The sequence below is a fragment of the Ctenopharyngodon idella genome, chromosome 10, assembly GCF_019924925.1.
Source record: "Ctenopharyngodon idella isolate HZGC_01 chromosome 10, HZGC01, whole genome shotgun sequence".
Classification (NCBI taxonomy): Eukaryota; Metazoa; Chordata; class Actinopteri; order Cypriniformes; family Xenocyprididae; genus Ctenopharyngodon; species Ctenopharyngodon idella.
In genome coordinates this window covers 44278133-44306132 of record NC_067229.1, presented here as the reverse complement: position 1 = coordinate 44306132, position 28000 = coordinate 44278133, and the positions used below count along the sequence as shown (strand labels likewise).

The 28000-nt window shown below is 35.8% G+C and overlaps 1 protein-coding gene across 1 annotated transcript; it reads right to left on the bottom strand.

Moving 5' to 3' along the window:
* Positions 1-27: 27 nt before the first annotated feature.
* On the bottom strand, positions 28-27707 carry ggt5b (gamma-glutamyltransferase 5b). Its single transcript, XM_051910455.1, has 12 exons — positions 27485-27707; positions 10710-10837; positions 9203-9298; positions 6749-6959; positions 5870-6030; positions 5595-5741; positions 5372-5505; positions 4757-4938; positions 2716-2807; positions 2506-2618; positions 1830-1940; positions 28-1632 (listed from the first exon to the last, which is right to left on the bottom strand). Exons 1-12 carry the CDS (start codon positions 27643-27645, stop codon positions 1486-1488), a joined length of 1683 nt encoding a protein of 560 aa, XP_051766415.1. The 5' UTR covers positions 27646-27707; the 3' UTR covers positions 28-1485.
* Between the last annotated feature and the right edge of the window lie 293 nt (positions 27708-28000).

The window sequence follows — 28000 nt, the reverse complement described above, 5'->3', positions numbered from 1 at the left end:
CAGAATAAAAGTCAATTAAAAGAGCCATTTAAAGACATTAGAAAGGATTTATTTTGATGTATCAAGATTTAAAATGCACTTAAATGTGATTTAGTTATATTATGTCATAGCATATTCTGTGGGACATGTTATCGAATATCCATAAACTTCCATCTCTGAATAGTTCCAATAAACAATATCAAAATAGTATAAAATACAGCAGTATATGATTGAAGTTCAACCAATATATGCTATTAAAAACGTTAAACTATATTTATAAAAATGTCATTATGGAAAATATAAAAGTGCATATGAAAAACATTCACAGGTAACAACACAATAAATGCTAAAATATTTTTGCAGTTGCAGTGTCACATTCACATTTCAATATTCTTAACAGTCTTCCCAACATTTATAATAAAAAAAACTTAGATTAAAAAATAGATTCAGTAAATTATATTTGTGTATTCAGAAACATTTCCCTTAAGTTAACTGCTATTAGTTCTCATAGGAAACAGTACTGGATGATAAGTGCTTCTTACAAAATCTGAAAATGGCAGGGACAAGCTGTCACACTTTCACTCCAGTCAATATTTTTTAGCATAGATGTATTTCTATGCTGTCAGTTTCTACATAGACACGCGCTGTATAGCTAAAAAAAAACTTGGCTACTGAAGATTTCCATATTACTGGCCAGGAAAAATAAAGATACAGTAGAAAAATCAAAGTAGACAGTCACAAAACATAAACATTTTTAGTCGGCAAAGAGGTAAATGTAAAAGGTATCATATACAAAAATATCAAACAAATAGAGTGTAATAGGAATGATGTATTTTTTTAGGCCATAACCTCAAAGACTATAGACTAACACAAGATGCGTCACTCATATTGTTTTGAATGAGAGAAAGTGCAACGCGCAATATGGCGGCCGTTAGAAGCTCCGGTTCCTATAGAAACAGTCAGACGCGCCGCCTCCAAAATGAGACACAAGAGACGCGCATTTAGGATTGATCCAGCCTGAAAAATACTGTTTTTTGTCATGATTTGAGCGTTTAGAAACAAAATTTATGAGACAGTTGTTGTCAAATTTCATTGGTGATTTCAAATATGAAATTTAATCGAAAGCTTGGCAACAACTGTCTCATAAATTTTGATATTTTTGATAAAATCCTAACCCTTTAAACAGTTGACTCTTGTTTGAACGTATCCCAGTGTGGTTTCTGAGATATTGCCCTTTCCTCCATGTGACAACTAGCCCCAGTTTCCTCTATACATACAAGACATATTCACATGCAGCCAAATCTTACAGTAATTCTCTTTTGTAAGAGTCCAACAAAAGTGGACATGGACGGAAACAACATACACCCCTGTACACAATCACCCCGTGTTTGAATTTATAGTGTCTACAGGCGTCGCTGAAAGGGAGCGCTGACCCTTTGCTTCCACCCTCACATCCTCCCGGACCTGATGAATCACCACACTAATCTCTAACAGCTGACGGCAGGGTCAGTATCCCGCCGACCTGCCTTGCTTCCTGGCGTCAGATACGGCAGTGAAGCACTGTCCTTCTTTCGATATACCGTTGACCACATTGAAAAACGGGTAAGAGAGGTTCTCCACCTTGTGTCCTAACCCCACCATCGCCTGGATAGACTGAGGAGAAAAGTACAATATGTTACTACTTAAAAAAATCACTTTTAATTAATGGTTACAAAACAATGATTATAATCAGTGACCGGGGGCATTTCCAGAGGAGGAGCAATTACAATCGGTATGGCCACACTAACAACATGCGATTAGAGTGTGATTTGTGACACATACTGTAAGAACTGAAATTCCAAAGGACTTACTTCGTTGCATTCAGGCTCAAAGGCGACGGTGTTATTGGAGCCCACAAATACTATTTTAGCAGCGATAGATTCATTAAGGTTCATCCCAAACCACAAGTGGTTCATAATGGACTGAAAGAGAAAGAGAATGCGGGGATGTTCAGGTTATTGACAGGTTATTTTCAACAGGATATCTCTGCACTGCATCTGTGGCAGTGTTCTAACAAAAATATCATTTTAAAGTCATTTTTCTAGGTGAAACAGGATATTCAACGAGAACAGGCAAAGCAAATTATTATTATTGTGAAAAAGATCACAGATTTTTTTTAGATAGTAAGACCATGGACATCCAAGAAAAAGAGAAAATAGACATTAAATAGTTGATTAAAATGTTTGTAATTTCAATAAAACAATTAAACTAAATTAGATTCCAGCTGGATATTTCTGTACTGCATCTGTGCCATTCGATCGACTGGAGGAATCATGTTGCTTTAACAAAAATATGATTTTAAAGTCAATACTGACTGTATTCTGACATTTTCCTGGATGAAATGGAATATTCAATGAGAAGAAGCTAATCAAATTATTATATTTTGTATTATAATATATTATTAAATTACTATGTAGTTTGCAAAAATAGGCTGAACATAACCCCCATAACTTGTTTAAAATCAAATGGAGTTTGACTCCAGTTTACCAGGGCCATGGCTGTGGTGATGAAAGTTCCTCCTGATCCACCAATCACAAGAGTCTTCTGCTGGGACGCAGACTGCAGGATGACAGGAGCCATCGAGGAGGGAGGCTGTTCGCCTGGAGAGAAAAAATAAAAACAGAAAACAGACAATATGGTGATGAAGTTTCAAGGCATGCAAAATGCAAGAAGATGTATTTGGTGAAGGATCTTCACCTGGTTTGATGGAATCTTTTTGGCCGCAGAAGTCAGCAAGCTCGTTGTTGAGGATGATACCCGTTTTAGGAGAGTAAACAGCTGACCCGAACCTGAAGACAGATGATTTAAAACTATTAGACTTCATAAATAGAAGATAATTTATTATTTAAATTATAAATAATATTAATATTTTTCATTTTAAAATAAAATATTAAGGGAGATATAACATACAAAGGTAAAATTTTGAAATGCAAAGGTTGGTAAGGTTAGTACTTTTGAAAATAAGTTTATTATGATAAAAAATATTGTGAAATATTACAATTTAAAATAACTTTTTGGCTTAAAAGGTCATTTATTCCTGTGATCAAAGCTGAATTTTCAGCATCATTACTCCAGTCTTCAGTGTCACATGATCCTTCAGTAATCATTCTAATAATATGCTGATATATATATATATACACAGGTGCTGGTCATATAATTAGAATATCGTGAAAAAGTTCATTTTTTTATTGTAAATTATTTAAAAAAATGAAACTTTCATACATTCTAGATTCCCTACATGTAAAGTAAAACATTTCAAAAGTTTTTTTTTTTTTAATTTGTTGATTAGAGCGTACAGCTAATGAAAGTCCAAAATCCAGTATCTCAAAATATTAGAATATTTACATTTGAGTTTCATTAAATGACCATCCCTACAGTATAAATTCCGGGTATCTTTTGTTCTTTGAAACCACACTAATGGGGAAGACTGCTGACTTGGCAATGGTCCAGGAGACAATCATTGACACCCTCCACAAAGAGAGTAAGTCACAGAAGGTCATTACTGAATGGGGTGGCTGTTTACAGAGTGATGTATCAAAGCATATTAAATGCAAAGTTGACTGGAAGGAAGAAATTGGGTAGGCAAAGGTGCACAAGCAACAGGGATGACCGCAAGCTTGAGAATACTGTCAAGTAAAGCCGATTCAAACACTTGGGAGAGCTTCACAATGAGTAGAATGAAGCCGGAGTCAGCGCATCAAGAGTCACCACACTCAGACATCTTCAGAAAAAGGACTACCAAGCTACTTCTGAACCAGAGACAATGTCAGAAGCATCTTACCTGGGCTAAGGAGAAAAAGAACTGGACAGTGAACAGTGGTCGAAAGTCCTCTTTTCAGATAAAAGTAAATTTTGCATTTCATGTTGAAATCATGGTCCCAGAGTCTGAAGGAAGACTGGAGAGGCACAGAATCCAAGCTGCTTGAAGTCTAGTGTGAAGTTTCTGAAGTCAATAATGATTTGGGGGGGCCGTGACGTCTGCTGGTGTTGGTCCATTGTGTTTTATCAAGTGCAAAGTCAATGCAGCCATCTTCCAGGAGATTTTGGAGCACTTTATGCTTCCATCTGCTGACAAGCTTTATGGAGATGCTGATTTCCTTTTCCAGCAGGACTTTAGCACCTGCCCACAGTGCAAAAACCACTTCCAAGTGGTTTGCTGACCATGATATTACTGTGCTTTATTGGCCAGCCAACATGCCTGACCTGAATCTATGGGATATTTTCAAGAGAAAGATGAGAAACAGTCGATCCAACAATAAACAGATGATCTGAAGGCTCAATAGTGCCTCAGCAGTGCCACAGGCTGATCACTTCCATGCCACACTTCACTGATGCTGTAATTTGTGCTAGGAGCAAGTCATTTGCTGTAATATGTCCTGCCGATCAAGTATTGAGTGCACAAAAGAACATACTTTAAAGAACTTGAACTTTTCTGTTTTGCAAATCCATTTTTTGATTGATCTTAGGAAATATTCTAATATTTTGAAATACTGGATTTTGGACTTTCATGAGCTGTACGCTCTAATCATCAAAATTTAAAAAAAAAACTTTTGAAATGTTTTACTTTACATGTAGGGAATCTAGAATATATGAAAGTTTCATTTTTAAAAATAATTTATAATAAAAAATGAACTTTTTGATGATATTCTAATTATATGACCAGCACCTGTGTATATATATATATATATATATATATATATATATTCACATACTATCTCTTTAAACTAAAAAACCTCACAGGTGGTTGATGGTGCTGGTGACTGACACAGCAGTGCCATCTGCTGCCATCACTGAAACATGCGTTGTGCCAAAGCGGTCGACTGATGGGGTGATGTTGTAGTAAGAGGCTTCGTGTGTAAAGCCGTCAGTGATCAGAGCCCTGATTCGCTTGATGAACTTCTCATCTGTGATGTACGTCATCTGCATTCACAGGACACAAGAAAAACATGAATAAAGTCCCATAAAAATTAATTCAGTTTAATCTGATGTTTACTTTGGTGTCGGTTTTCTTTTTTGCCAGATTTTGAATTGTTTGTTATGTTGCTAAATTAAATCAGATTCTTATCATACTTGCTTTGAATGCATGCTTAGTTAAACATTTTGATTTAATTTCAACCATTAATTGCTTGCATTTGTGTGGCCTTCACAAGAAATAACATCCGGCCCTTCATAGTATCTACTCAACCCTACACAGACGTCCAGTGATATTATGCTTACTACAGCCAAAAATAGCAAACATAACAGCAGCAATCTGAGGCACACGAGAAACTCTGATGTTGTGTAATTTTTAAATGAATGTTCCAGACACAAAAGCATGTCATTTTAATATGAGCCCAGGCACTATGGTACATACATCATCTCTGGAGCTGAAGAGGGGGTCTTTGAGGTTATGCTTTTGTCCATTTGCAAACTTTAATGCCTCTAGGTAGCGATGCAAAGTCAAGGTTTTCTGGTATCCTTTGTTGGAGGCTGGAGAAAGCCCGAACCCTGAGGAAAACAAAGGGATGCTGAATATTTATCAATAATGGCTGCTTCAGAACAGTTGCCATTTTTTGTCATCTACCACTAGACCCTACCATGCATCAGTTTCAGAATAAAGCTCAGTATCGCTCCCCCTGCTGGTGGAGGGGGGAAGTACATCTTATATTCTCCTAGTTGGACTGTCAATGCATCACTCTCTCTGACCTTAAAAGTGCTCAGGTCATCTAATGATAATGTTCCACCTGTAAAAACAAAAAATAAGCTGTGTAAACCTGCACACCTGCCAAAAAAAAGGCAAAAAAAAATGGATTTCGGAAGAACTACATCTGTTCTGATTACAGCGACTGCAGTTTGTATACAAACTACTTACTTCTCGCTTGTACATCCTGTATCAAGTCTTTGGCGATTTTTCCAGTGTAAAAGGCATCAGCTCCTTCTTTGGCGATAGTTTCCATGGTTTCTGCCAGCCGGGGAAACTTCAGGATGTCCCCTGGGCCAAAAACTGTCTTGTTCTCGTGGCAGAACAGTTTACTAGAGAACACATAGTGTATACAAAGAAATGAGCTTCTAAAACCGGACAGAAAACAACTCCCGAACTAAATGAAACAAACACAAAAGGTATGCATTGTTCATAAGCCAAACATAACCAGTTGAAACAAAATGTGATGAAACCTGGGTGAAAATTTGGATTATATTTCACCCCCAAAAAATAATAATAAAATACGTAAATGCAGAAAAGTATAAAATATTGTTTGAATTTTAATTTATTTATAAATCATGGTAGTATTTGTTGTACTGCCTCTATACTGATTAAAATGCTGTGATTTCATTATATAAACACGCTACTGCTACGATTTGTTCATGTTTTTTTAAAGAAGTCTCTTATGCTCACTAAGGCTGCATTTAATCATAATCATTATACACACACACACACACATTACATATTTAGCTGTATATATGACAGAAAATTACTTTTTAAAATAGACAAAAAAGATATTTAATAGTAAGCTGGTGATAGAATCAATGCTGCTTTGATTCATGCAGCAGAAAATATCTCTTTACACAATGTGTTATATTTCCTGTGGTTTGCCTGTGGCTATGTCATAACCTACTTCTTTGACATTGATCACTAGGAATGCAAATTCATCATACTTGTGCCTTTAAATAAACAATTACATTGAGATGTCAGTCATACCAAACAGTATGTACATGTTAGCGTGTATATGTTTGTTTGGAGAAGATACAGTACCAGAGTTCAGAGACTTGAATTAGCGTTTTAGTAAAATTTTGCTGCAAGAAATGACTGAGGTAGACTGGCATGGGGAAGCCCTCTCGTGCCAGCTTGATGGAGGGCTCGAACAGTTTGGCCCAGGGCAGCTTTCCATACAACTGATGAGCCCGTTCATAGCCACGGATTTCTCCTGGTACGCCTATCCAGTGACTTCCTGTGAGGTCCTTTGCTGGTAATTATGTACAAAAGTTTAATGTTAGGGTTAGGCAGCTATTTAAATTCTTTATCATAAGAATGAGCAATCAGGAGAGACAAATTACAAGACTTACTGTAAGTGAAACTTGTCTGAAACAAGGCTTTTATAGGAATGCTGCATGCAAAGATTTGATTAACTACTGCCAAATCAGATTATATCCATCCTTAAAATACTTTCAGTGTGGTTTCACTCTTTTACAAGTTACATAAACTACCACCTTTGGGAAAGAAACTAATCTCTTTTTTTTTGTTGTTTTTTTGGAACAAATACAAAATGCAAATATTATAGAAATACAATCATAATTATGCACGAACAGCGTGTGAACATTTAGACAACTACACATAATTCGTCAACAGTTGAATCTAGCTTTTAAGTCATTCTAGGTACATATATTTGGCAATAGTTTCCTGTCCAGGAAGTATACTTAAGAATATGAAACAAGCAAAACAAGTCCACTTAAGTACATAATTCCCCGAAGACAAAATTCCCCTCTTTTACACACAATGTTCCATTGTACTTTCCATATCTTCAATGTGATTGTTTTATTTACATAAGATGATAAGATCTAATACAATAGAAAAAAAAACACAAAATGGCATGTTTATGAAATCCAAAAATTCCATAGAAAGTTGTGTCATCGGTTACTTATACCACCTAAATTTCCTTCTTCCGTGAATCACAAAAGGAGAAGTCAGGTAGAACATCTAAGCTTGGATGGAAAGTGATTTATACAGACAAATTCCAAAAAAGCACCATTGTTTTTAATGGAAGAAAGAAAATAATGTGAGGCTGGAATAACATTAGGTTGAATACATGATGTACAGACGTGGACAAAATTGTTGGTACCCTTGATAAATATGATCAAAGATGACTGGGGGGACATCAGATTATGAAATAAATGTTTTTGTCCAAAACACATTGGCCACAATTATTGGCACCCCTAGAATTTTTTTATGAGTAAAATATCTCTCAAGTGTATTCCCATTCATAATTACATTTTTTTAGCACACCAGGGTGATCATAAAATTGTCCAGCCATGACTTCCTGTTCCACAGGAGTATAAACATGAGGAAACACAAAGGCCAAATTCCCATAATCATTTATTACAATGAGAAAAACCAAAGAATATAGTTCTGATGTGCAGCAAAAGATTGTTGAGCTTCACAAAATCGAAAGTGGCTGTAAGAAAACAGCTAAAGCATTGAAAATCCCCATTTCCAATATCAGGGCAATAATTAAGAAGTTCCAATCAACTAAAGACGTTACAAATCTGCCTGGAAGAGGACGTGTGTCTAAATCGTCCTAATGCGCGGTGGGGAGGAGAGTTTGAGTGGCCAAAGACTCTCAAGGATCACAGCTGGAGAATTGCAGAGATTAGTTGAGTCTTGAGTCTCAGAAAGCCTAAAAAAAAATGATCAAACAGCACCTACATCCCCACAAGTTGTTCGGGAGGGTTTCAAGAAAAATCCTCTGCTCTCATCCAGAAACAATCTCCCACCAGATGGGTTTGGTGCACACATGGATAAAAAGCACCCCATGCCCACGGTTAAATATACTGCTGGATCTTTAATGTTTTGGGCCGTGGTTGGATCTTCCATCAGGACAATGATCCAAAACAAACATCAAAACCAACACAAAAATGTGTCACTGAGCACAAAATGAAGCTTCTTCCATGGCCGTCCCAGTCCCCTGACCTGAACCCTAAAGAAAATGAGTGGAGTGAACTGAAGAGAAGAAGCACCAACATGGAGCTGGGAATCTGAAGGATCTGGAGAGATTCTGCATGAAGGAATGGTCTCTGATATCTTGTCAGGTGTTCTCCAAACTCATCAGGCATTATAGAAGACTCAGAGCTGTTATCTTGGCAAAAGGAGGTTGCAAAAAGTATTGAATAAAAGAGTGCCAATAATTGTGGCCAACGTGTTTTGGAGAAAAACATTTATTTCATAATGTGATTTTCCCCCCACTTTCAATTCTTTTCCTTCAATGAAAGGTTAGATTTTTGCAAATTTTATTAATTAAAGATCAAAAGGATAAACAATGCAGATTTACTTTTATAGTCATCTTTAATCATATTTATCAAGGGTACTAACAATTTTGTCCATGTCTGTAAATAATAAGTAAACGTTGGGTGAACTTTAAGACATTTCACTTCCTGTCTAAATAAACGACTAACGTGGGATGCTTTATCCTGCTTCCATGTAGTAGAGCTTTACCTGTATCCAAAGTCAGTTTTTTCGGACACTTATTCAGCAAATCCGCTTGGACACCTTTTGGGGCCGTTTCTCTTGAGCTGATGATTTTCACTTTGCCTTGAAAAACAGAGGAGTATTTAAACAGATTTATGCAGATTTTATTTTTTAAAATGATGAATCCTTGTTATTTACGCCATGTGTATCATTCTTTATCTCTTTTATGAACAGTGTTTAAACAAACTAACAGGTCAGCCTTGCTGAAAAATCAATCATTGTTGGTCACCAGCATGAGGTATGTTTTGCATGCTGGTTTGCTGGTCCACAGCGTGTGAAGTGATAGAGCTGGTAGACCAACATGTGATGTTGAGACCAGCACTATCCCAGCTAACAGGGAACATTCTCAGAACATTCTGTCAAGGTTCTCTCAAAGATATGAGCAAACATTCTTGAAGTAACATTAATAGAACATTCAGTCAGAGTTATCTGGTCTTTAATAATGTTAGCACAAAACTGTTATTTATACACCATATATGATTTTTTTTAAATGTTTTAGTTCATCTGGTTCATTCGTTGGTCATCTAATGTTCTTCAAATGTTTCAAAATGTTCAGAGAACATTCAAAAGTAATGTTCCCATAATGTTTGCAAAATGAGAAAACTGAATGTTCCCTCAATGTTAAAAAAAAAAAACAACCCTTTTTTAATATGTTTAAATAACTGGACGTTTTGAACCTAAAGGGATCGTTAGCAAAACGTTCTTAGAACATATTATGGTTACACTTTATTTCGATGGTCCACTTTAGACATTTTACTATCTATAAGTAATTTAGCAACTACATCTCAACTAATTCCCATTAGAGACTCTAGAAGGTTAGGGTTATGTATTAGGGTTAGTAAAGTGAGTTGATATGTAGTTGCAAATTTCCTTATAGTCAGTAAAATGTCTGTTGGGGGACCATCAAAATAAAGCGTTAGCAGATATTAATTAGACAGTCTACTAATAATCTAATGAGAGTTAAGGTGATGATACACGGGGCAACTTTTTGAGCGATGTTGCCGGGCAATTTTTCCAATGAGAATAGGCTACAAAATTTGATCGAAAAGTATACAGATAGAAATTTGTTCCCTATTCTCAATGGGAAAGTGCCCAAGCAACATCGCTCAAAAAGTTGCCCCGTGTATCATCACCTTTAGTTGACGTGTAATTGCTAGGTTACTTAAAGTTAGTCAAACATCTAAAGTGTACCATCGAAATAAAGTGCTACCCATATTTTTGATAGCTGGGATACCATCTCTAAATAGCATAAACAAGCCTGAACCAACAAGGAATTCCTGCTGGTTTATGCTGGATTTTTTAACAGGAAGTCTAGCTTTCCATTAAACTTCTTGAGAAATGTATTCAGCCATACCGATGATGTTTTATGACACCTCATGATGTGATTTTTACAGTAAAGCCGGCCAAAACAAACATAATTATAATACTCCAATAACTTGACAGTGCTTTTCACAATAGATATACAAAGACAAACCTGCTTTGTCCATAATGGTGAAGATGGCCCCTCCACCCAAGCCCATGCTCTGTGGGTTGACCAGTCCAGTGCAGAGCAGCGCTGCGATGGCTGCGTCCACCGCTGAGCCCCCCTGAATCAGCATGTCCCTATGAACAGAAGACATGTCTCATCATAACTTTAGCATAGGGTTACTATGTTTTCACCTCAAAATAGCAAGAAAAAAATAAGAAGTTATATTTTGCGTGATTTTTTTTTATGTTCAGTTTAGATGTTGCATTGTGCATTTTCATGACAATCACATTTCCTTCCCAAATTCTCCATACTGAATTAATGAAAATCTTCAGACACAAATCTACTGAATACTTTACCATTTAAATTATATGATTTTTCGCATTAAAGTAAGATTTTTTGAGAATCTTTGATATTACTGTAACGTTTGTGTAAGGTAAGTGTTCAGAAGAGAGTGGAAGGAGAGCAGCACATGTATGCAGACTAAAGAGCAGCTATTGTTAATGCATATTAATTGTGAATGCAAAAAAAAATTTAATTAGTTAATATTATTATTATTATTAATTATCATTTAAAAACTATTATATACACACACACACACACACACACACAGTCACATGTATGTTCTTTATATTGTTAGTTTTGTCATCAGTATCTTGTTTTTTCAGGAGTACTCTTTGGCAACGTTCCATGACAGAAAACAGGACCGAAACAGTGTTTATTTTTGTGGTGTTATCTTTTGTTTGTTTTTCCCCTTCATCACAACGGACCCCAGTCCAGTTATTATGGATGGTTTTGGCACGCATGTGATTCGTAGGAATAGTTCACTTTCAAATATAAATTTCCTGATAATTTACTCACCCCCATGTCATCCAAGATGTCCACGTCCTTCTTTCTTCAGTCGAAAAGAAATTAAGGTTTTTAATGAAAACATTCCAGGATTTTTCTCCTTATAGTGGACTTCGATGGTCTCCAAACGGTTGAAGGTCAAAATTACAGTTTCAGTGCAGCTTCAAATGGCTTTAAACGATACCAGACGAGGAATAAGGGTCTTATCTAGCGAAACGATCGGTCATTTTCTAAAAAAAAATCAAAATATACATGCTTTATAGGCACAAATGATCGCATCACAAGTGCTTCCACCAAGAACGCGACTTCGTATTCTTCAAAAAGCTTACGCTAAATGTCCTACGCCTTCCCTATTCAACTTACGAAAAAACGGAACTGGCGCCGCGTAGGACATTCCGCGTTAGCTTTTTAAAGAATATGGAATCGCGTTCTGGTGGAAGCACTTGTGGTACCATTTTTTTTTTTTTTTTTTTTTTTTTTGAAAATGACCGATCGTTTCGCTAGATAAGACCCTTAATCCTCGTCTGGTATCGTTTAAAGCCATTTGAAGCTGCACTCATACTGTAATTTCGACCTTCAACCGTTTGGAGGCAATTGAAGTCCACTATAAGGAGAATAATCCTGGAACGTTTTCGGGTCATTCTACAGAAACGTCCACTTTTGGTATGACAAAATGTCTTAAAATGTATTTCTTTTTTTAACATTTAAACTTAGACCACATTATTATATTACACTTTGACTTTATGAATACACATAAATGACAGCTTAATGATTTTTTTTTTTTATTTATTTATTTTTTTTTGTGCATTTATTTAAAGACTGCATGTACCCGTTTTTTTGTCACTGGTGTTACCTTACTTCTCTGGCATTTTTAAACGTTTTTATGAAATTTTATTTCTCAGTTTTTTCAGCACATGCAGTCAGAGTTACAGAATAATAATGATAATGCAAAAAATAAGGAGATTATGTGTTTTTTTATTTTAATCAGGTTAGTTAAAAGTGTGATTGAATGATGTTAATTCAATTGCGCAACCATGTATTTGCTATAATAATGAAAATATTTGAAAAACGGTTATAAACAAGTAATGATGCGATCCTTTACATCTTAATTCTTGAGTGTAGCAGAATTCAATGAATGTAAAATTATTACCATGTCACATATGACACATTTTATTTAATGTGACAGACAAAAAACAGTAACACCAGTGACAAAATGAATCACCAGTGACGTATACATAAGAACAAAGATCCTTATTCTTCAACTATAATTAAGAAGATGGCACTAAATTTTTACATTTGGTATACAATCAAAGACTTATCATTGACACATAGTGGAAGCAGTCAGTAAAAGATCATAAACAACATTTAAAAAATGTCTGTAAAATATGCTGTCTGTAAAGTCGCTACTTCTCAGCTGCACTCAATTTAGCCATATACCCTCAATTTAGCCACACCTGCCCAAAGGAGGATTAACAATGAGAAAGAAATAGTTAGAATCATGTAATCTTAGTGCTATTTTATGCAAAATAACTTAAAGGGTTAGTTCACCCAAAAATGAAAATTCTGTCATTTATTACTCACCCTCATGCCGTTTTACACCCGTAAGACCTTCGTTAATCTTCGGAACGCAAATTGAGATATTTTTGTTTAAATCCGATGGCTCCGTGAGGCCTACATAGGGAGCAATGACATTTCCTCTCTCAAGATACTAAAAACATATTTAAATCAGTTCATATAAGTACAGTGGTTCAATATTAATATTATAAAGCGACGAGAATATTTTTAGTGTGCCAAAAAAAAACAAAATAACGAACTCCCTATGTAGGCCTCACGGAGCCATTGGATTTAAACAAAAATATCTTAATTTGTGTTCCGAAGATCAATGAAGGTCTTACGGGTGTAAAACGGCACGAGGGTGAGTAATTAATGACAGAATTTTCATTTTTGGGTGAACTAACCCTTTAATTAATAGCTTTAAATAAAGTTTATCTATAAACGGGTAACACCAGTGACAATTTTCATGAAAAATGCATTTTACAAAATGGCTGCTGCAAGGTATCAATCCACATGTTGTCAATCATGGTATATTCACTAAATTAAGTAATTTAATCCATTTGTATTCTAGTTTTTTAAAATTCCCTAACAATAAAGTAGGTCACACCAGTGACTTCAACTAAAAGCTTCATATGAAATTATGATTTTCTAATTAAAATTTCTGATAACTGAAAAGAGATAGTGGACTTTCCATTGGCCTTTCTTAATTGATCTTCAGAAAATAGGAAGAAGGAAGTCAAGTGATGTCATCTGTGTGATTTTTTTATTTCAAAATAAGAGATTTTTGTTAAAGGTAACACCAGTGACACAACACCAGGGGACCACTACATTCATTATATATTTTATAATATTTATTCGGCATTTGGTTTTTTTAATGTTATTTAAATTATATATTTAATAGTTATGCATACATTATTGTATTTGAAATGGTAGAAAAATCTGTTTCTGAGCTCAAAATAAAGCACTTTCCCTCTGTACATGGCTGTGGGGACGAGCACTTCTGTGGTGTTTGGAATTTTTATGATTAATTAAAAAACAAATATTGCCACATTGATAGCTCAAGAAGGTTTAATTGTTCAAATAACATATTGTTTCATATTAAAATATAAAAAAATTGTAATCCTAAAGTGTTTTTCAAGTGTAATATTTCTGTAAAGTCTAGGGACAGAAAAGTGGACGTTTCTGTAGAATGACCCTTTCATCAAAAACCTTAATTTCTTTTCGACTGAAGAAAGAGGGACATGGACATCTTGGATGACATGGGGGTGAGTAAATTATCAGGAAATTTTTTTTTGAAAGTGGACTAATCCACTGCAAAGTTTAGCCATCAAGTTACATTTTTATCATTTGCACATGTTTTTGTCTTGCCAGTTTACAAATTCAAGTGATTTTAACCCATGCCTGCTTAAGAAAAGGGCAAGAGGCGAAAGAGAACTCAATTCGGTATTCACAGAATTGATTCCTATTTCACGTGCCCTTGCGTTTTAACGGACACAAACACACAAAATTATGTTAAAATACCCATTTTGGCAAGTATTACTGTAAACATAGTCGGTTATGTCTTAAGTGAACGTAAACATTCGAAAAAGAAATCAGATGTGTATCATATTAGATCCGTGCATTATGTCTTAAACTGACAGCAGCCTATACAGTAAATACCTGCTGCTGACTGTCATTCATTATGTTAATCAAACAACAAAACACAGCTTTAACAAAGATAGCCCCCCCACCCCCAATTTTTTTTTGCTGATCCGAAAAATGGTTAGATCCGTGACTTAAACGTAATATTATCCGAACCATGAGTTTTTAGTGGAGTTTTTGTACACAAAACACTGCTAATCAAGTTAAAGGTAATCTAAAATAAACTAAATTTTAACCAGGGTAAATGTAAAATTTGAGTAGTAAAATGATTTCTGCATTCAAGTGTATTTAAAAAAAAAAAACATCATTAAAGGCACAGTATGTAAGTTTCGCCGCTAGAGGTCACTTATTCAAAACAAAGGCATAGCTTGATGATGCCATGAATGAGCGTGGAATCATGGAAGTTGTCATCTTCACCTCCACAGCCAGCCGATGGAAACCAATCCGATGTGACTTGTAGAAATCATGTTCATGGATGAGTTCAGGTATTAAAGTTTTATTAACATTACTGTGGTATAAAGCAGGGCGCGGCTGGGAGCCCGGGACATTTTATGTATCAGATTTTATTGTGCTTATATGCCCCATTCAGCTGCTGCCGCTCTTTTCGCTTTGTTGTTGTTGTTTTTTTGTTTTGTTTTTTGTACAATTAAAGTTCTCCTTTTTACCTGAACTTTAATTCTAATGAAATAGCCGCAAGTGCTGAATTACTACTCATACAGGTCACTCTGACTAATTAAAATTGTGGGGTAACGCAGTGCTTTTTACCTGGTGAAAACACTCATTCCAAAAATACAATTGAGCGTGATGAAAATTATGTTATAACATTACTCTGTGCGTTTGCTCGGTGACTGGTATGAGACACTTGTTGCACATTGCAGTAAGCTAGATAAATATTAGAATATCTTGTGTTACTTGTGTTGCTAAATGGCATGCAATTAATTTTAAAATAAACAATAATACTAACCGTGTTGATCTAGATAACAATGATTAGTTTTCTTTTGATAAAGGTATCCGAACAGTTGCTCACCTGTCTAATAAAACACATAATATATTAAAGCGTAATGCAGATATGATGTCACTGACAGGTGACGCAATGACACAGGCTGTTACACTGTTTAAAACTGCTGATTTCTATGAATTTAAACATTGTTGGAACATTTGGGATAATGCAAGTACACAAGTCAACAAAATATATAACGTTCTAGTGATTTTTGGATATTTAATCCAAAAATTGTACATTGTGCCTTTACAAACTCAAAGCTTTAGGGAATGTGACACATTCACAAGCACATTTCCTGCAGATATATCCCTGTTCCTTTGTGTGTTCACGTCAATATGAAAAATCTTGAGGCAAGTCTGAGCCAGAGGAGCAGTGATACCCGAGAGCTCAATGAACCATGAGGAGTTCAAGCATTCACACACACACATACCCAAATGTGCACAATTGGGCAGAATTCTGAAAATTCATGCTTTCTAGATTATGTGTTTGTTTTTTAAGCACTGTTTTTTAAGCATTATATGGGTCAAACAGGTTGTGTCTCTGCAAGCAGCAGTGATTAATAAGGAAATCAGGGCAATATGACACAAAGGATGATCTCAGATGTCTGATTTCACAGGATGTCCTGAACATATCAAAGGAAATGTGAGATCTTTCAAAGGCAGTGATGGAAGAAACATAACATCTGAAACAAAGACAACTTCTTATAGGAGTACCACGGTCTTATATCACTGTTAAGTGATATGACATTGACCATCAATCACATAATGATGCATCACTCTTATTCATGATAATGCATATAATGTCATTGAAAGCATATTATCAGATTATCATGGTATGTGCATTAAGTCAATAATACAAGACGACAACAATTCAGTGTTTACCGTTAAATCTGATGATTGAGATTAAAGATTAGATTAGTGTTACAGTGTTAAGCTGAAGTGTTACTGTAATGTTATCCACCTACTATTGCCAGTCCTTCCAGGATTTCGTAGGACTTTTTTCTGATTTATGCGGCCTAAAATTACTGAATTTCCGGCGACTTTTATCAAAATTTGCGGCCATATTTACAGCATTTTGTGTTGTTTTGCAGTGAAAATATACAACAGACAACATTCTTTTAACATCATTATTACTTTTCTCACTTTGAGAACCATTGCAGGGCTCCAGACTTACATTTGAGGGCAGTAGCACCGGTGCCATTAAAGGGTTAGTTCACCCAAAAATGAAAATTATGTCATTAATTACTCACCCTCATGTTGTTCCACACCTGTAAGACCTTTGTTCATCTTCGGAACACAAATGAAGATATTTTTGATAAAATCCGATGGCTCAGGAAGCCTCCATTGCCAGCAAGATAATTAACACTTTCAGATGCCCAGAAAGCTACTAAAGACATATTTAAAACAGTTCATGTGACTACAGTGGTTCAACCTTAATGTTAAGCGACGAGAATACTTTTTGTGCGCCAAAAAAACCAAATAACGACTTTATTCAACAATTTCTAGTGATGGGCGATTTCAAAACACTGCTTCATAAAGCTTTGAAGCTTTACAAATCTTTTGTTTCGAATCAGTGGGTGTGGAACGACATAAGGATGAGTAATTAATGACAGAATTTTCATTTTTGGATGAACTAACACTTAGTTACTAAGTTCTAAGGTGGCACCAGCCCCTGATTTGGCAGCGCTGTGAGGGCTGACAGAAAAGTACTGAGCTTGAGGTGAGATGCAGATAATATTAACTTTTATTTTATTATTAATATATATATTAAAAATATATACTAGGGTGTGGAAATGGCTAATAAGCCAAATGTTTTGGACATCACATTAAAAATAACATACAAATTGGGCAATATTTAAAGCTTTGAAGTGCTGGAAAAAGTTGTGTGAAGCACCTGAAAGCACTCAAAAAACATTAGACCATTTCTGCCACAAGTTATTTCTGTTAGTGGCGCAATGTTTCTCATGGTTTCCAGATTACACAGCGCTGTGAAGAAAGCGCATGAATTCACCGCAGAATTAATAACATCGCTGTGAAATCTTGTGAGAAGCATTTAGGTTACATTCGTCGCAGAATTCTCTGTTAAACCACAGATATCAGATCAAACAGTTTCCACATGGGCACTGTTTGATCTGATATCTGTGGTTTAACAGAGAATTCTGCGACGATGCTTCTCACAAGATTTCACAGTGATTTCAGGGGGCGTAATTTCCACTGGGGACAGGGGGGACATGTTCCAACCACTTTTCAAAAGCCTGTTTGTGTCCATATATTATATTCACTTAAATAGTCAGGCATAGCATTAATTTAGTAATTCAAACGTAAGACAACATAAAAAATAAATAAATAAAGACGTACCTCAGTGTTCCTCCTCAGCTAAATTCAATTCGATAATCAGTTTTCACACTTTCGTGTGAAAAAAAGCGTCAAAAAATAAATATTTATTGTGCACTTTTTTAGATTCAATGAATAAAATGTGAGTTTTCACAAGTGTGCCGAAATCATTGAGCTTGTGCTGCACTGACTGACAGCTGCTGTGATTACAAAGGGAAAGCATGGTGCTCTCTTTGTGTAATTCATTCACATGAAAAGTTATTGTTTTTCATGAGATTTTGAGTACTTCATACTTCATATTGACAAATGTATTTTAAAACCTAGTGATTTTATAATGTTTAATATTTATTTAAAAGCGAAACTAAGTGAAAAACTATTACAGGAAATGGCTAATATATGCGCAAATAAATGCTACTCTGCTGCCACCTGCTGGTTATAGCGGTGATTAATGTCTTTTTTATTTTTAAATAAGTGTTTTCTATCAAATGTTGGATTTTCTACATTTTGAAACGTTCAGTTTTACAATCTCAGAAGGTTGAACAAATAATGTTTGTGGTCATCACATTAAAAATAGCATTTGAAGTGCTGGGGTCAGGCGGAAATAGCTCATATCTTTGGAAGTGCATTAACAAACTTTCTAAACGAGAAGGTATACACAGAAAACCAGTGTTGGAGCTGAACATAAATGGAAGACTTAGTACTGATAGCACTGAAATTGCCAATGAATTTAATAAATATTTTATCCAGTCTGTGGAAGAACTTGCTGTATGTTTTAAACCTGTACAGTTACCTCAACATGCAATAAAAGACACTTCCTCGTCCTTTTATATTTCTGAGGTTGATGAAAATAAGATACTTCAAATTATTAATCAATTGAATAATTCAAGGGCTAAGGATATATTTGGAATGGATACCGCATTCGTAAAAAAATATAGTGCTTGTCTGCTAAAACCCTTGGTAAATTTGATAAACTTATCTATTAGAGAAAGTAAATTCCCCTCAAATTGGAAAACTTCTATTATAACCCCAATTTTTAAGGCAGGGTCAGTTGATGAGGTTCAGAATTATAGACTCCCTGCAATTTCAAAAATTTTGGAAAAGTTGGTAGCTGAACAACTTATAAACTATCTAGAAAAACATGATCTACTTCACTCTAAACAGTTTCTCACAGAATTTATTAAGGGAGCTTTAGATAATGGTAATGTGTTTTTAGACCTTAAAAAGGCATTTGATACTGTGAATCATGAAATTCTCTTACATAAATTAAATTTGTTTAGCTTATCTCAGCAGCAATTTTGGGTCCACTGTTGTTTTCCTTATATGTCAATGATTTACCAAATTGTTGTAAGGAATCTAAATGTCAGTTATATGCAGATGATGCAGTCATTTATGTATCGGCACAGACTCCACGCTTAGCTGCAGATTAACAAATGAAACGACCGTCGTCATAGTGGCTGCAAAACAACTGTTTGACCTTGAATTGTTCAAAAACTGTCTCAATGTGTTTTTCAATTAGGAGGAAGGAAATGAATGGTTTTATAATTAAGATTATAATCAAAAGGCAATAGAGGCAGTTAACAATTTTAAATATTTAGGTGTTATTTTAGATTCTCATTTGAAGTTTGATGTGCATGTGAAGAGACTGTGTAGAACAATCAGAACAAACCTGAATTGTTTTTATATGATTAGACCACATATATCTCTAAAAGCAGCTACGTTATACATGCATGCAATGGTCTTCTCGCATTTATCTTATTGTGTGACTGTCTGGAGTCAGGTTTCTCAACTGACTATCAAACCTGTTAGATCTCTATATAAACAAACACTAAAAATTTTGGACAAGAAACCAAATATATGGCATCATTGTAATATTTTACAAAAATATAGTTTGCTTAGTTTTGAACATTTTATAAATTTGTCTCTTATTAAAATGATGTTTAAATGTGTACATAATCTTGCTCCAGAAATTATATGCCAATTAATATCAAAACAGAGTAGTAAGGGGATCACTACAAGAGGTGCAACTAATCAAAATTGCACAATACCAAAGAGAAAAACTAAATTTGCACAATCCACATTTTCAGTTCAAGGTACACTGCTTTGGAACAGCCTGCCAGCTGAACTGAAAATGCAAACAGAGTTAAACATTTTTCAAAGAAATTTAAAAAAAAAGTGGTTCAAACAAAAGCAGGTTTGTGAACACTGATGGTCATGCACAGTCTCAGCTTTTTTATTATTGTTATATTTTTTATGTTTTGTTTAGTGTTTTTTTTTTTTTGTTTTTGATTATTGTTTTACTGTTGTTAAAAAAGCCTAACTAGGGACTGGGGCTGCAATTTAGCCTTTGGCTAGAATCCTGTACGTGGAGCATCGGCTGCTTGAAATTGTAACTATGTTATACTGCATTGTCCCTGTTAAATAAACTAATAAATAATTAAATAAATGGGGGGGAAAATGCGTGTGCGAGTCTAATTACAGACACGGCATTTCTTAAACGGCCCCAATAGCTTCGTCTTTATTCCAATCAATAAAACTGCATTGACAAATTAGGTAAATGTGATAACTGCATTAAAATATGAATACAACATTAAAAAGTCAACTACTGATGGTTTTGCGTCGATGTACAGTGAGTACAGAATGATCAGCTAAAAGTTCACCGGAGCTGCGCAGCTCAAACAAGTTGACTGAATGCATGTTGCGATGACGTCACGGAGCGTGTCTAATGCTGCGTTCCAGACAGATCAGATTTTGGATTTTCCCCACCTCCTTTTAGGAAATAACGTCTGGAACGCCATTCAAAGTTTTTTTCTTTCTTTTTTTTAGACATTTGCTTACAGTTGTACTCTGAGAAATAATCCAACTCGGGGAACATCGATCAAGCCCGCCCTCAGCGAGACATGTCATTTGACATCACTTCCAAGATGTGGCGTGTCCTGCTTCCAATCAATATGAACGTAAAAACAAACTTTAACATTAGATATTAAGTTAATGTAATTTTACGTTCGTTTTTTTTTTTTTTTTTGCTTTCGTGAGCTGTTTTCAAACCGATTTTATATATTATATTCCCACGTCCAACCTTGTCTGGAACGCAGCATTAGCCCAAAATCTGCAGAAATTAAGAAAACAAGGCAAGCTCCGCTGAATATTGTGGAGTTTGCTTGATTTTGTTTTAAATTTGGCGATCGCAGAATCGCGAAATCCTGGAGGGACTGTATTACAACACAGAAGTCAAGAAAGGAATTCCCAATAGGAAAGAAATCACAAATTTTCTCTTTAATATTCCAACTGTCCCTCCTAGACAGCAAAGGGAACAAATAGAGAGCAAATTCCACTCCTACAAGTGCTCCCTCTAAGGCCGTTATGGTCTGAAAAAGCGGCGCCTTGTTTTTCCTTCGCAATCTGGCACAAGATTCCTCTCCAGAACCTTCACCCTCCCCGCTCCTCACTGCCAACCTCTACCTGATCTGTTGAGACCACAACGTTAAAGACAAACCTCTTCCACAAGTTAAAAAAAAAAAAAAATCCCTATTTTTCCATCATCATCTTCTCTGCATTTCACCTCTGCTCTAGCTTGTTTACTAATATTGCTTCTTTTTTATTTTTATCTGTTTAGGAACAGACTTAAAGTCACCATGAAATCAAAATTGACAACTCTTCAGCTTACAGCGACATCTCTTCTCTGATGATGTGTTTACTGGTGTGTGGGTGGGGCAACCTGTCAGTCACATGAGATCACAGCAATAGCAAATCATGATCCAACCATCTAATCAATTGGAGTTGAATCAACTCCACAGCAACTACATAAATTTATCCACTAACCATTTAGAAACATCCAGTTGCATTCTAAAAGTTGTAACTTCTCCCTGAGTCTCTCCATCAGTGTGCGACTCCGGTTTGAACAATGTAAGGCTGAACACTGTTACTGACAATCGTGATTCTGGCTGCGTGAGATGCTTGATCTAGGGTTAGTTCACCCAAAAATGAAATTTCTGTCATTAATTACTCACCCTCATGTTGTTCCAAGCCCATAAGACCTTCGATGATCTTCGGAACACAAATTAAGATGTTTTTCTTAAGTGAAATTCAAGAGGTTTTTTTTATCCTCAATAGAAAGCAACGAAATTACCACATTCAAGGACCAGAAAAGTAGTCAAAACATCGTTAAAATAGTCAAAGTGATTACAGTGGTTCAGCCTTGATGTTACGAAGCGACGAGACTACATTTTGTGCACAAAAACAAAACAAAAATAACGACTTTATTTAACAAATTCATCATTCAGGCCAGGACTCTTATCACACATGTGAAGTTTGGGGCAGATCAGACATTGTGTAACAGTTTTCCTGTTACTAATATATATACCAGTAGTTTTCTCCAGATGATTTACTGTTATTACTCACCTGAGCATTAGGGGGCGCTCTATTTGAGGTGAGTTGACCTATTTAAGGGAACAAAGAAGGAGAAATTGAAGGAAGTTGATTCTCTACCTGCAAAGAGAGGCTTGCCTTATGGTCATTGTGGCTTTTTTTTTTTTTTTTTACCCTGGTTGAGCAACTTCAGAGTTTTAAGCTCATCTGTAAGTAATTGTCATTGTTGTTTTTTTTTTTCTTTGGTTTGTTAACAATTCATGTTCATAGCACATGGTTATGGTTTGTTTTGGATTTTGTTTACAGAGGGTTTGTGTTCTGAGTGTATATGGATTACTTGGGGGCTTAAACAACTGAGAAGATTGGAGCTAAGAGTTAATTTCCATTTACTACTTGACTGTTACCTGTTGCTAAACAACGTTTTACTTCAAACATTGACAAAGCTCCCTGCTGGTTGAACTCTGCTGTGGATCATCTTGCCATTTAAGTACTGTTTTCTCTATTCATTTTCAACAAAGACTGAGCAAAGCTTATGGTCCTAACTGATGATCAGTGTTGGGCACGTTACTTTAAAAAAAGTAATTAGTTATAGTTACTTCTCACAAATAGTAACGGAGTTAGTAACTGAGTTACATCATTATAAAAGTAACTAATTACCAGGAAAAGTAACTATTGCGTTACTTTAAAAAAAAAAATTAAATTATGTCAAATAACTTGGATGTCCCTAATATTAAATATAAGTCTAAAAATAAATTATTCTTGACTTGTGACTCATGATCCGCTCTTGCTCACGACATGAAATTTCTCTGTGCTGTACTATGTGTTGTTAGCCATTAAAGAAAACGTAGTTTCATATTTATGTTTAAATAAGCCTATGTTATGTTTTAAATTCATTTATTTGATTATGAAAAGTGAACAGCATGAGTAAGATGCATCATAAGATGATGGAGACATGGAGTGGGTCAGACATGATTTTGACCACTTCATTAAGATTTTTTGTAGAAAGCCTTTCTTTAAAGTGAATTTCGTTTTGTAAAAATTTTATCTTATTTTTAATCAATGTTTCATCAACCAATTGCCTGGATTTAATAAGTAAGAAGCAAATATAGCAGACAATATAATCATGACATGGAGGCGCTGGCGCGATCACTGGCGCGTGAACTGGAGCGCGTCTTACAGGCTAAATGAACCGAAACTCAGCGTTTAGGCTGCTTGCCTCGCAGACATGAGAAAAATATCTATAGAAAGCTTGAAATATCTACTTTAACGAAAACGAAATGATTAAAACCGAAAAGAGATGGGCTACTCTGATTATGTAGCCTAATCCGAATGAAATGTGCATTCTCTCTCTAGGCGTGTCCAGTATGCGGAGATGAGAGTCAGCACTGTCAACTTCATCTTTGCAGCCGACACTGATTCAGAAAACATTACTTTCTTAATAAACAATTAAAATGTCTCCTTGCTGTTTTTGTCACATTCATAATCATTACTTTTGCCGGTTCTTTATGGAAAGCTTTATGCGTTCGCTATATAGCCTATATTATGTAAATGCTCATTATTATGGTTTATTCTCTCCAGTATTTAATAAATTAAATTAATATAAATGTGATTAGCCAACTAATGGCTTAAATGAACAACTACTAGTCGACTGTAAAAAAAAAAAAAAAAAACCGTATTTCCTATATTTTCGATCCAGCATGTCACAAAGGGTATTCTGGTTTGAGCTCGCGCTCCGCTCGCATGCTCTGTCACACACACACACACACACACAGAGCATCGTACATTATTATCAGTTTAAAATTATGTTTGTGTATGACTAACCCCAGCACACACCAGAGAAAAAACTTTGCAGGTCCTATGGCTGAGAGAGAGCCGATGAAAACCGCTTCAGTGAGCTCAATTATAGTAATGCGGCATTTTTTTGTCAGTAACGGTAATGGCGTTGTAACGGGAGAAAAAGTAATTCGTTTGATTACTCGTTACTGAAAAAAGTAACGCCGTTTATTTATAACGCCGTTATTCCCATCACTGGTGAGGACACTATTGTAATTGTTCAGTCAATTATTCTTCTTCTCCGAAATGAATCGCATTTTTGAGGGCCTAAACATGCTCAAACTCATGAAACTCTTTGCAGTTTTTGCCATTTACAAACGTTGTACTTTAACGAACTCCTCCTAGAGATTTTATCAGATCAACATCATATTTGGTCAGTCTAATCTAAAGGCCTTTGTGACATTAAATTGTGAAGATCTTGAGTTTTCGTTGAAGGGCGTGTCTGTGGCGGCATGACAAAATTCGATGTTTTGCCATGAAACAGGAAGTTGTTGTAACTCGGGCATACAATGTCCGATCTGCCCCAAACTTTACATGTTTTATTAGAGTCCTGGCCTGAAGACATCTACATGGCAATATTCAGTGACAGTCATAGCGCCACCTGTGGGCAACAGGAAATGACTTGTTTTACATTGTGATTAACTCCTCATAGAGATTTAATCAGATCAACATCTTATTCGGTCAGTTTAAGGCCTTAGCGATGTTAACTTGTGGCGGACTGACAAAACCGTGGCGGACTGACAAAGTCTGATGTTTGGCCATGAAAGAGAAAGCTGTTGTAACTCAGACATACATTGTCTGATCTGCCCCATCTGATCTGTGTGATAAGAGTCCTGGCCTAAAGACATCTATATGGCAATATTCAGTAAAAGTCAAAGCGCCAGGAAGTGTGACACGTCAAAATGACTTGCCATATTTCTCCTGTATTTACTCGCTTTCATGCATGTCACCCTCCACTCGCTCGCACGAGCTCAGAGATCCACTCGGTCAACTTACTGAGGTAAACGCTGCACAATTGTATCGCTTTTTACAACGTCAGACACAGGACTGTAATTAATATAATAGCCTTTTGCTTGACTATGTTATCAAACAGCTAATAATGTATTGCTAATGTTACACAAACCATGTTCGCCATCTGAGTCAGAAAGTTGCCTTATAAAAATGAGTGTCCTTAGAAACGCTTTGAAGAACTCAGAATGTCAGTGAAGAAGGGCATGTAGTTCATCATAACATCGTAATATACATCATACACCCACCATATTGCTAAATCTAACCAATTTTTCATATCAGCAGAAAAATATACCAGGATAAGCTTCTCTTGAGACTCCTCTGCTTCAGAGGGGTCATAGTTAATGATATGCTAAAGCCCGCTGGCATGTTGACATGATTGGTTACAAAGTAGTTTGTGAAGTCGCAAGCACCAGCGATTTCAAACCACGGGTTTGAGACTGTCTTTAGAACACTGCGGTTTTAAACAGAAAATACTCAGCAATGGTGTTGACTTATGAATTTGCACGTGGTTTGTCTTAAAGCATATTAAAAACACCACATAGACATATAAACAACATTAAAAGCTTAATTTTCACCACAGGGGGACTTTAAGTGTCTCCAACTAAGCAAGCCAAAAGGTGACAGTGGCAAGGAACCCAAACTCCATTTGTGACAGAAATGGAGGGGGGAAAAAAAAAAAAAAACTGGGAGAAACCAGGCTTGTCTCTTCTGGCCAGACAAACAAACAGAGATTCAAAAAGAGATTAATTTTTGTGACTTGAAATAACTGTTTATAAACATAGTATAATGAAACCTCTACATATATTTTTCTGACTCGGGGCCAATGAAAATGTTGGCAAAGCAAGAAAAAAACCTGGCAAGATCCAAATGAGCCAACAAAAAGTATTCACCTAAGCCCTGCAGGGGTTGAATACAGAAGAATAGCTTTCATTAAGCCATTGTGTCAATGATTCTGCATGGCTCGCCTTATGTGATCTGCATAATAATAATGCCAGACACAGAAAGAAAACCTCAGTCACTTTTATTTGAAGCAGACAAGAGAGAAACAAACTATTAGATAATGATGTGTCAGACTGAAGTGACTGTTGGTAACAGCAGTGTTTGTGGAGACGCAATTTTCTTTACTTCTTTAACATTCAGATGTTGATGGGTTTTTTTTTTTTTTTTTTTTTTTTTAAATCCAAAAGCTGACAAATTTCTCCTATTTCCAGGATATGCCTGGCAACTGTAACTAACTCCTTTCTGTTTCCTTTCAGAGCAGGTTAAAGTGTGACCCCAGATTAAATACTAAAGCCAAGTTCTTTGAAATACAGTCATAAAAGACTTAACACTTCGAAACAAGGAAGCATGCTGTACATTTGGCACAAAATGCAAAAAACATGAACGAAGGACAGAAAATGTGGCAATGTAGGGCTTTGTGAATCTGGTTGATCCTGTTTTGACTGGCAGGAGTTTGTCAGTTTGATCAGTGCTAAAAAAAAAGATCTTGGACATGGTTTTTTACCACATCACTTCACATTGTACCTAAATGGTACATATTAGTACTTTTTAAAAGTGCATATTAGTGCATTACCTTTTGACTTGTACCTTAGGGTACTGCCCCAGTGACAAGCGCCATAACTTTTTTTTTTCTGACAGTGCATATATAAAATTAGATTACACTTTATTGTCACTGTAATATATAAATATAAACATATATGAGCATAGTATTACATAGCCCAAATCATGTTAAAGTGCATTTATTTAATATCAAATAAGTAATAGTATATACAGAAGATGTGCTCTGGTTGTGAAGGAGGTAGAAATGTTAGACATTGATTGTAAATGTATGCAGTATATATAGATCCTTAGATCAAAATGTTCAATCCAAGTATCCAAACTCAAGCGTGTCCTGTGCACTTTGTGCAAGGCTGCATTATCTAATCTCTTAAACTGATTATCTCTCTACATTGTTCATTGTGGATCACTGTTCGAAATACTTTACAGCATTGTTTCCTAGAATTAACACTCTAGCCTATATTTAAAACAAAAGGAAAGGTGTCAACAGCATATAAATTGGTATACTTGTGGCTTAGCTTTCTATTACCTGACTTGCACTGGAGCTGTATTGTATTTAAGTGAAAGTCAATTGTGTATCAATAGAATACTGTCAATGCTGAAAGGATCAGGTCTTAATAAGCATAACTCGCATGTCTTACCTGCCGATGTCGGAGCACATGAGAGAGTCCGCAGCAACAGCAGCGTTTGTGAAGGCGCATCTCTGTTTGGTTGCTAAAAGTATACAAATGCAGATAATTGCAACAGAGCACACCAAAGCGAGTACGCACAGGCAGCAGCGTCTCGACTGAGATTTGGCCATGCTTTAATCAGCGCGTGATCAGCAGGTAGAATGAAACGCTCGCGCTGCTCACTATTACTTTCATTGCTGGGGGCGGAGAGTCTCTCGACTTTACAAGTGAGAAAGCTGTTCAAGTTCAAAAACGTATACATGAGAGATTATATTAACTGTACAGTGATAAAGGGTAAGAGAAGTACACGATTACATGTGAAGAATCAAAGTTCTTTGGGGGGGGGGGGGAAACAAGCCAGGAGAAACGTGAGTTAGGCTACTTTACCGTGATTTTTACGAAGCCAGATGCCCACTATAAAACGGTGACGACCAAAATACGGTATAAAAAACACGTTCAATAAATGTTTACATTTATTATGTTTAA

Excerpts from the sequence above, each read along its gene's own strand:
- ggt5b (XM_051910455.1), bottom strand. The coding sequence starts at position 27,645 with ATGGCCAAATCTCAGTCGAGACGCTGCTGCCTGTGCGTACTCGCTTTG. Across the intron at positions 1,941-2,505 it reads TCACCACAGCCATGGCCCTG|TCCATTATGAACCACTTGTG; the intron begins GTAAACTGGAGT and ends TTTCTCTTTCAG. Across the intron at positions 1,633-1,829 it reads TTGAGCCTGAATGCAACGAA|TCTATCCAGGCGATGGTGGG; the intron begins GTAAGTCCTTTG and ends TTTTCTCCTCAG.